Genomic DNA, 10,510 nt, shown 5'->3' with positions numbered 1-10,510 from the left:
ATTTTGTGAGACCTCCTGATATTTTGTATTTTTATTTGGATATTATTAATAAAAAATACCACTAAGCAACTAACTTAGTGGTATATTTGATATTAAAAAAACTTAGATTAGTCAAAATGGGAAAGACGAATCTGAAGAAGAAAAGAAAGAAGTTATTTACTCTCCTCCTTTCATAATTCCCAAGTGTGTGTGGGGGCGCGTGTGCGCTTTTTCTTGTGGCAATGATCGGTTAATTTGTATGAGAACTGAGAAGCAGAAAACATTTGCACAAGGTTATCACTTATTAGAAGTTGAAGGAGTTATGTGAGAAAATCAAAATGTAGGAGGGCTGAAGTGTACAATCAAAAACTGACCCCTTTCCCGACATAGTTAAGCCGCCACAATTTCACGGCTCCTCCATAAATTCCGACGAATTTCAAATCGATTTTCTCAAAACTTTTCGACCTTCCTTACAGCAACAACAATGGAGAATTCGCATATCGGCGCCCTAAATCCCTTGCAAAACCCTTTCCCTTTCCCTCCTCATCGCCGACGACCCCTAATGAGCCAAACCTACACTACACTCCTTCAGATTCTATCCTATAATTGCCCCACCACCGACTCTACTACGGAGATACAAAAACTAGGTAAAATTACTAAACTTTTATTTTCTTTGCCTGAATTAACAGAAAATAGAGCTCAGAGTATAAGTTTACCTGTTTATCTATGTGGTTGCGTGACTATTAGTAGGTTCCTTTTTTTTTTTTTTTGGTAATCACTCAGCCATCCCTATGCCTTAAGTTTGGGTTGTTCGAATTTGAAATGGCAATAAATTCGAATGACCGATTGTGATAGTCTTTTATATATATATATATATATATATATATATATATATATATATATATATACTGCTTCCGTTTTAATTTATGTGAACATATTTCCTTTTTAGTCCGTGCCAAAAAGAATGAACTCTTTCCTTATTTGAAAATAATTTAACTTCGTGCAATTATTTATAGCCCTACATATATCAAAATATGTGTGCCTCATTTTGCACCACAAGCTCAAAAGTATTCTCTCTTTTCTTAAACTTCGTGCCCAGTCAAATGAGTTCACATAAATTGAAACGGAGGGAGTATATATATATATATATATTTTTTTTTTTTTTGTGTGTGTGTATCTTACATGCAACAGATGTATCTCAATATGTGTTAGTGTCTGCTATATATGCTTTTGATAATCATGTGATTACACATGTACAATATATACGCACAACTATGGTTCCGACGCTAATTTTTAAATATGACATGACTTCAATTTTAGAGAAGATACTAAATACAAGTTATACTTATAGTAACATGTTGGTATTGACAAAGCCATTTTTTAATTTGTCAAAGATGTTTGTATAGATGACAATGGCAACAGTAAATTGGGAAAAGAGAATGAAGTCGAAGAATTGGTTGATCATCATCTCATCAGGTCTGATAATTTGTTAGTTAATGGTCCTGCTCATAAGGAGTCTGACAATCTGGTAGTGCAACAGGGTTCGGGTGATGGAAATGAAGGGAGCTCTCGTTCTGGATACAGAGATTTTACCGGTGCACAAATGGAAGTAGATTTAGATCTCTCAAATCGTACAAGTGATGCAATACAAGGCGACAAAGGCCATGCTAGAACAAATGATATTGATGATATGAATCGTTTGGCAGACAAAACTCATAGTTTTAACGATCAAATGGTCGAGGAACCTGGGAATAGGTGTAGCACTCATGAATCGGAAGTGAAGGAGTCTGATCCTGTCGGACCGGTAGAATTAGACAAAGAACTCAGCATTGATGATGTCTGTGCAGCTATAGAGTCATGTTTTGGTGCGGATACAGTTGCTGAGTTGTCACAACCTGCAGAGGTCTCTGGAGAGGAAATCCCTGTTCCTGAGACACGTTTGACGGAAGAAATGGAGCATGGTTTGCGTCTAAAAGAGATGGAATTGGAAACTTTGATATCTTCTGCTGGAGCAACAGATTTGTCCGTCCATGTTCCCATGAGTAAAGAAATAGAGGAAGGGGAGGTTTCTGGGGATTTTATGGTTTTTGATGAATCAGATTATGACATAGTTAATGATGTTCGGGATGAGAAGAAGGTTGAAGCAGAGAAATATCCTGCTGACATTGTTGATCTAGAAGATTTTGCTTTCGATGCTCGCGATAATCCACCACAAAAAAGGGACGCATATGCCTCTTCATCCATTGATGCAGTTGATGAGGATTACACCTCTTTGGGGGGAAAATTCATAAGAAAATTTGGAGAAGAGCCGAAAGATAATGTTGAAAAAGTTTTTTGCTCAAAGGATGTTGAGACCAGAAAGGTCTGTGTGTATGACAGCATTTTGGATAGTGGGAATGTTGCTAAACAAGTTGGTGGAGACATGAAGTTAGAACATCTTGCTGGTTTCCAATTTGGCGCAACCTCCGCAGAAAAGGCAAAAGAAAATAAACACTTAATAGATGCTGCAGAGGTATGATCACTCCCTTCAATCTTTTACTGTTGCACTTAATTTTACATTCTAACTATTGCACTTTCCGCTATGTGCAACTTTCATGTCTGTTCTGGTTAATTCGATTTCTTTTCAGTTTGCCCGGTGTTAGAATGCAATAGGGGAATGCCTTCTTAGGAATATTTTGACTTCTCTTATAATCAGATGAAACGTTGTCAGTGTCGCTTGATATGGCTAGTGCAATAAGTGTCCAGCAATTTCACTTGTCTTGGACTCGGTACATTCTCATGCTTCTATGAAGCTCTTCCGATCTGCTATTGATCCAAGTAAACAAAATTCACTTGCTGTTCCAAAGAGATAAACTTCACATATGCCCATCTGCACTTGTGGTGTGACTATTCCCTATTATAGACATTCCCAAATTCAACAAAAGAAAGCTGAACCTCTAGCTGGTGTTCGTAAATGCATAGAATATCCAGACCATTTACCATGTTTGTTGACTTCTAGCAAAATCATCAAGACTTGACTCTAATTCATTCTCCTCCCTTTCTCCTCCTGAAAAAGGAAAGAAGGAAATAGTAGTAGGACTTTAGCAGATTTCTAAAGTTACTGATGCTCTGGCATGCCGCATCTGCATACTTTGTACGTAGTGCATTACCTGATGATCTTGCTTGAGCTGAGGAGGGAAGGGAATGGACAAAGTAGAAATTGAGTTATTGAAATATTTTATATTCTGATAGCCTCTTAATTGAACATTCAAAGTCGTATTTGTGTCTCCAAGTCAGTACGATGGTATAGATGGATAAAGTATAGTTTGCAGTTTTTCTGACATGCAGTCTCACTTTCTATGTTTCTTATTAGCTGCAAATATCGCTATATTTGATTCTGTTCATCTTATGGCAGGATGCTGATATCGGTAAAAAGAAAAAGAAGAGAGGTCCTTTAACCAAGGAAAAGAGAGCAAAGAAAAAGGTGTCACCCATTCTCCCTTAATTTTCATTTATTTGTAAATGAGTTTATCTTCCTTTACCCTTCTCTAACAGAAGAATGTTAAATCTGGTAATGTAATATGCTTATGCTCTGATTTCATAGGATCAAGTTGCTCATTCTTTAGTTTGTCTTTATTTAAAGAATCTAATATATTTTGTAGGCCAAAGAAAGAATTAAACGAGCTGAAAAGAACAGAAAGCTTGGAGTTAAAAGGCTGAAGCTTCCACCAGTGGTGAAACCAAAAGTTGTGACATATTGCCGCCATTATCTCAAAGGAAGATGCTCAGAGGTAATTTAAAATTTCATATATAAAAAGGCAATTCAATTTAGCAGATCTTTCAATGTTTTAGAGATTTAACCTTGTTCATTTTTCTTTTGACAGGGTGAGAAGTGTAAATTCTCTCATGATACCACCCCCTTGACAAAGTCAAAGGTCTGCTTATGCTTCTTTTATTTTGTTCTATCATATTGTTGTAAGCTGTCGGCACGTTAGGAGATTTGAAGGCTTTGATGTGAAATTGTGGCATTAATACCTTGTTTCCTAGTTGAGAATTGCTATAGCCTATTTGAAATAGCACTCAGGTGAGTTTGAATGTTTATTAGCACTTCAATCATCACCATTTGCTGACACCTTTTTTGCTATCAATTACTTTGTCATAATGAGATACAGAACTAGAAATATTCATGAGGGTCAAACCTGTAAATTTTTATATGCTCTTTCTGGATATTATTAACAACTTAAAAGGGAAGGGGGCGGGGCGGGGAGGTCTGAAAACGGGAGGAAAAGAACCTTACTTAAAGGGTGTGTTTGGTATGAAGGAAAATATTTTCCGGAAAATGTTTTTCAATTATTTCTGGATATTATTAACAACTTTAAAGGGAAGGGGGTGGGGCGGGGAGGTCAGGGAACGGGAGGAAAAGAACCTTACTTAAAGGGTGTGTTTGGTATGAAGGAAAATATTTTCCGGAAAATGTTTTCCAGTTTTCCCATGTTTGGTTGGCTTAAATGTTTTGGAAAATGTTTTCCCCATCAACAGAAGGGAAAGCATTTTCCAAAACTCTTTTTCAACCTTCCCCACCCTATTCCCCATCCCCACACCCCACCCACCCCTACCCCCACACTCTACCCCACCCCTTCCCCCATAGACTTTCTTTTTCATTTCAACAAAATGAGTATTTTTTTTAATTCGTAATGTCAAAAAATTATTTTCTTTCATTTCAACCAAAAAAAATACTTTCTTTTCATGATGTAGAATAAGTATTTTCTTTCATTTCAACAAAATAATGTAGAAAATGAGTATTTTTTTTCATGATGTAAAAAAAGTATTTTCTTTCATTTCAACAAAAAAAGTACTTTCTTTTCATGATGTAGAAAAAGTATTTTCTTTTATTTCAACAAAATGATGTAGTAAAAAGTATTTTCTTTTATTTCAACAAAATAAGTATTTTCTTTTCATGACGTAAAAAAAATATTTTACAAAATGAGTATTTTCTTTTCATGATGTAGAAAAAGTGTTTTTATTTCATTTCAACAAAATGAGTACTTTCGTTTTATGTTATAGAAAGAGTACTTTCCTTTTCAACCAAAAAAAGAATATTTTCTTTTTAGTTATGGAGCACAAATTTCAACGTTATTTTTGGGTGAAAAAGTAAAGCGGCACATTAGTTCCTTTGGGCTTGTATGAATTTTTAAATGAATAATTAAATTCTCGAAGAAAATACAGTCCTGAAAACATTGGGCATTTGGGGGGGGGGGGGGGGGTGGAGCACAGGAAAATGGGGATTTTGGGGGAAGGGGGGTGAGGCGAATAGCATAAAAAATTATTTTCCTAAAAACTATTTTCTATTATCTAACCAAAAATTAGTCTGTGTAGGATCGGCACAGGACAGTTTCAGGTTATAGAGATAGAACTGAGTTTCTATTTTATGTCTACTATATGCTTAGATTCTTATTGAGAAGGCAACACACCAAGGCATAAAATGTTTGCAGCAGTTTGAGGCTACTGCTTGCTTTCATAATGTCCAACAAAAAATGTCGTGTGCTTGTTTAAGTTCCAATTTATGGTTTGTAACTTGCTGCACTATCAAATTGATCAGAAAAGAAACAGTATTTTAATACCCCCTTTCCTTTACTCACTGTTGCTTTTACAAGTGTTTATTTCTATCATGTGGAATAATATCCATGCTTCTAGCCTGTTCTGGCTTCTAATTTTTGTAAATATCTTTTTTTCTTCAGCCATGTTGTCATTTTGCACGTCAGTCTTGCATGAAAGGTGATGATTGCCCATTTGATCATCAACTCTCCAAGTATCCGTGCAATAACTATGCATCCAACGGGTTTTGCAGCAGAGGTGCTGATTGTTTATTTTCACATGAGGTATGTTCCTGCCCGCGATTCATGTTTTCTAGTTTTTTAGGTCACAATTTTTCATTTTCTTACCTCTTTGGAGGGCTTCTTCCTCTGTGTCTCAAGGTATTTAACTTCTTGTCTCACTGGCATGTCTCAGATAACTGTTAAGATAGCAGCAGTGACAAGTCCTACTGCTTCAAACCTTGAGCTGATGTCACCATCAGCTCCAAGTAACTCGAACTCTTTGATGCAAATAAACACATATGGGGTGTTGCATAAAGACGTTAACTCCTCATCTGGTTCAGCTGGGCTTGTTCCTGGTAAGCGCACTGACCGGACTGTATTAGAGCCTGTGCAAAAGCCAGCTTCATGTACACCTAAAGGTGTAACGTTCTTATCTCATGGTAAGTCTATGCAAGGTGATGCCAGAAAGCATGAAAAGGCTGGGTTATCTTCCAAGGCAGATGATGTTGGAAAACTTAGTTGTCAAATGATCCATAGTAAGTCAAATAATGTTCAGAAGCCAAATGGGTTAATGAAAGGAGTTTCCACGAGGACACCACAAGGAATAAACTTCCTGTCCTTTGGTCAAGCAACTTCAGCTGAGCCCAGTGGTGGTGACACATATTCAGGCTTGTTTAATATGGATTATGGAGTTAAGAAGTTGCTGCCTGGTGGCATGAACAATAGTAAAGAAGCTGCAACATGTGCCAAGAGGGATGGCAGTGTCAAGGATGATAATCAAGCCAACCTAAGTGCCTCATTATGGAGCATGAATCAAATGTCGACTAGAACTCCCCATGCTTCTGCACCTCGGGGTATAAGCTTCCTCTCGGCGGAGAAAGCGGCACAAGACATCTCGCGTCCTAATGAGTTCAACCGTGCTTCATCGCCCATTCAAAGGAGACCAAGTGCAGCAGAAAAAACTTCTGACGAAATGCCGTTTAGGCAGTCGAGTTCCCTATTTCCAGCTGGGCAGACTTTAAATCAGTCTGCACAAAAGTGCAGTGTGGGTATCGCTAGCTCCTCAAAGACACCGTTCCTTGCAAATACACAACCAAGCTCAATTCAAAAGGCTCTTCAGTCAACTTTAGCATTTGCGGCTAAGTTTGACTTGGGAGTTAAGTTTGGAACGTCCAATGGATCCACTAACATTACTTCCTCCATCAATCATTCAAAGGATAGATGAAGACTTTTCAGCCGTGGTGGTTATGGTTGCACGCCCAGACTCATATGAGTTCCCAATCCTCTCTTTCTTCTTCCAGGCAACAATGCACTCCAAAGAAACTCATGACTCTTTAGCCTCCTGTTTCGGATTTTCTGTTTGTTAACAAGTGCAATGCAGATTGCTTTAAGCTTAATGTCATAATGTATGTCAGTTTTGTGGTAAATAAAAATTCTTCTTTACTTACCAAAGGAAATGTATGTCTGTATCTAAAGCGTAGTTACTTTAAGAATAATGTTATAATGTCTACATAAAGTAATTGGGTTAATAAACGTGAGGTTCGATTGATAGTTTTTTCAAGATAAGTATTGCTAATTATAGTTTCTTTTTATTTCGGGAAAACAATAATCTTTGTTGAGGTCACATTCTACATATATAGAAGAGTGAGTGCATCAGTCAAAGCGGACTAGTCTTCGTTGACATGCCAGCTTCATTCATAATATATTTACCTCTATTTTTCAATATTATTACGTTAATTGCCATCACCCAATTTAGTATATAAAGCAATCTTTTGAGCAGGGGTATTCAAAACCGAACCGAAATCGAAGCTTAATGGCTTATTGGTATCGGGTTAACGGTTTAACGGACGGGGAACAGATTGAAAATTTTTTATTAACGGCTTATCGGTTTGGGGGCGGATTATTCAATTTTCTTAACGGATAATCCGTTAACCCGTTAAGAATATATATAATTTTTATTTTTATCCACATATATATATATATATATTTCTCGTCGACTTCCAGTATATATATATATATTAAATAATCAAAAACCCTTCTTCCACTTCCAGTACTCTATCTCTATTCTCTATTACTAATTTACTATTAGACATTAAGAAATCCTAACGCCTAAATTTCAACCAGTAGCCACCAACACTCTATCTCGTCGACTTTCAGTACTCTATCTAACGCCAAAAATATATATAATAGTTTAGCCACACAAATTGGTTTTAATTAAAATTTGAATCCAAAGTGACTAATTTTGTAATTGTTTCAAGCCCATCCCTTTAGAAGCCCAATTTTCATGACCCGCCTGGCCCAACCGGATCTCCCCTCTCTTTAAAACACTCATTTTTCCAAACCCTAAGAAAAAGACAGACGGATCCCCCTTTGAAAACCCTAGCCGCCTGGTCTCCTTCCTCACTCACCCATTCCCTTTCACGCGAAGCCGAGAATTCGCCATCATGCACACACAACTCACTTATGAAAAAAGTTAAAACAAAATTCATGAATTCCCATTTTTCTACATCCGGATCTGAAGAAGAAAAACGAAAAAAAAGATTAAAAAGGTTTTCTGATTTCTGTTGTGTTACTTGGAGAATTTATGGGTTTCTCATTTGTTTTTGGATTGAAGTTGAGGTCGACATTGCTGTTCTTCTGCTGTTTGCTATCAAAATCATAGCCGAACTTCCTTCATCTCCATTTCTGCCCTTTATCAGCTGTTTCAAACTCTATTTGTCAAGTATTTTAGGTACACATTCCTGAATCTGTACTATTTCTCCATAAAAATGGCTGAAATTATGAATGAATTTGTTTCTGATGTTCCATCTCCATTTATGTGACTGTTTTTCTTAATAAATTGCTCATTAGACTTATATATGATTTTGTTAACGAACCAAAGGGATGACTGCCCATTTCAATTAAGTTTAGACCGTTGGAGTCTTGTTAAATATTAGTTAATTGAGATTAGTTTTTTTTATTTTCCGGAGTTGTTAATGGGCTTTAGGTGTATGCATACTAGTTAACAGTAGTATTTATCATAGTCTCTACTTCGTTGCTTAATACTGAAATTTGATGTATGCATATTTTTTACAGGGATATACTCACTTATGGATTAAGCTGTTGTTTGAACTTTGAAGCTGCAGAAATTCAAGCACTGTTAGGCGTTAGCTGCATGACAAACATTTTTGTGTAGTCTGCTCACTTATGGATTAATCATTTTGAAGTATGTATTTTGGACTCACTTTGAATATAGACTGAAATTTTATTATTTCAGAATTAATCAGGGAGCATTGACTTTTCCTTTGCAGTTGTGGGCGGAGGAAAGACATATGTATTCTGGACTCATCTGTAATGTAGTTTGCTTTGGGATGTAATGGACTCATCTATTGTATTTTATAGACTGGAATATAGTCTGCTGAGCATAAGAATTTTAGTTTGAGTCGCAATGGTCAGCAAACAATTAATGCACGCAATATAGATTGAATTATGCCGATAAACCGCCCGATAAGAACTAAACCGATACCAATCCGCCCGATATCTTATCGGGTGGTTAGCGGATTAATACATTTAAAAGCCGATAACTGATAAGCCAAACCGTTAAGAGTAAATAATTGTCCAATCCGCCCGATAAGCAGCCCTACTTTTGAGGCATTTTCAAAGCCCACTTTGTCAAGATGCGTCTGTATAGAATTTAGGGTAACATAGGAATTCCACTGTTTAGATTGCTATTACTGCTACAATTGACAGTCAAGCTTTTACTGCTACTTCATATTACAGCTCTAAAAGTTACATGGTTTATATTTTCTGCTGACTCACTGTATTGACAGCGCAACACGTAGACTTTTACTTTTGACAACTGGGAAGTAATTCCATTGCTAATCTACATGTTTACCTTTAAAATGAGTAATAATTAAATTTATATGCGGTTAAAGAATACGTGATTTAATTTAACACGAATGATCTATGAACAAGGATTAATTAAGGTAAAAGGAAGCAAAATAATCAAACCAAACGTGATGAACATCAAGACTGGCCTTTTAAAAGAACACTGAAAATTAACCTCGGTCAAACCTTCGAGACTGGCTCGATTGTAACCGAATAATTAGGCAGCTGAAGAACACAATGAACAGTAGCTAGAGAATGAAAATGAACTTTTATTGCTTTGATATGCATGCCCACAGTGATTTTAAATGAAAAAGTTCTCCCCTTTATATAGTAGGGGAGTTTCAATCCTAGTACAAGTCTAAATAAAATAAAACATCTTCTCTTTTCGGTAAATGTCGATCTGCAGTTGATATCGGGCAGAATTTGCGCCGTAATATCCGGTTGAGGGCGAATATTACGGCTCCCTGCTTATCGTGCTTAACCGTTTCTCTTTTTCCTTAGTCTCGAAACTTCACTCTGTCCGGATCCGATATTCAGCCGTGTCCGATCCCGGATGCACCTTTCGTCCTCCCCGGGCTCCAAAATGAGGAACCCTTCGGTTTTACTCGAGGTTGCATCAGATCATGCTTCCCTCTTGTTTCTTTACCTGGAAATCGGGGGTAACATTATCCCCAATTTTACCCGTACACAGATAGTCCAACAGACCGCCCCAACAGACCACCCCTTCAACTTCTAACCTGGCCATGATGTCGAGGTGGTCGTACCTGAAGCGGCCCCGGAACCTCATCTAAAAAATCTTATCCCCGGAGGCTGCTCTATAGACAACGACTTTAAGGTCGAAAAAGCCTCCAAGCAAGGGGATCGAGGTG

At 37.1% G+C, this 10,510-nt stretch overlaps 1 protein-coding gene across 4 annotated transcripts; it reads left to right on the top strand.

The window, feature by feature from the left end:
- The first annotated feature begins 203 nt into the window (after positions 1-203).
- LOC104111140 (zinc finger CCCH domain-containing protein 65) lies at positions 204-7,340 on the top strand. 4 transcript variants are annotated; one of them, XM_070174854.1, is made up of 8 exons: positions 206-626; positions 1,374-1,455; positions 1,520-2,491; positions 3,374-3,442; positions 3,621-3,749; positions 3,843-3,893; positions 5,697-5,837; positions 5,968-7,340. In XM_070174854.1, the coding sequence occupies exons 3-8, from the start codon at positions 1,583-1,585 to the stop codon at positions 6,997-6,999; spliced, it is 2,331 nt and encodes a 776-aa protein (XP_070030955.1). In that variant the 5' UTR covers positions 206-626; positions 1,374-1,455; positions 1,520-1,582; the 3' UTR covers positions 7,000-7,340. The 4 variants fall into 4 exon arrangements, with proteins under 4 accessions (XP_009619049.1, XP_009619048.1, XP_070030955.1 ...); XM_009620754.4 differs by having other exon boundaries at positions 204-626; positions 1,386-2,491; XM_009620753.4 differs by having other exon boundaries at positions 204-626; positions 1,374-2,491.
- The last annotated feature ends 3,170 nt before the right edge of the window (positions 7,341-10,510 follow it).

This window comes from Nicotiana tomentosiformis, chromosome 5, assembly GCF_000390325.3.
Source record: "Nicotiana tomentosiformis chromosome 5, ASM39032v3, whole genome shotgun sequence".
Taxonomy (NCBI): domain Eukaryota; kingdom Viridiplantae; phylum Streptophyta; class Magnoliopsida; order Solanales; family Solanaceae; genus Nicotiana; species Nicotiana tomentosiformis.
Note: the sequence above shows the minus strand (reverse complement) of the source record. Positions and strands in the feature narration are given on the sequence as shown.

What these genes read in the sequence shown, in the direction of transcription:
- LOC104111140 (XM_009620753.4), top strand. Translation starts at nt 464, where the DNA reads ATGGAGAATTCGCATATCGGCGCCCTAAATCCCTTGCAAAACCCTTTC. An exon ending in ACTTAATAGATGCTGCAGAG is followed by an intron (nt 2,492 to 3,373) that starts GTATGATCACTC and finishes ATCTTATGGCAG; the next exon opens with GATGCTGATATCGGTAAAAA. An exon ending in AAAAGAGAGCAAAGAAAAAG is followed by an intron (nt 3,443 to 3,620) that starts GTGTCACCCATT and finishes TATATTTTGTAG; the next exon opens with GCCAAAGAAAGAATTAAACG.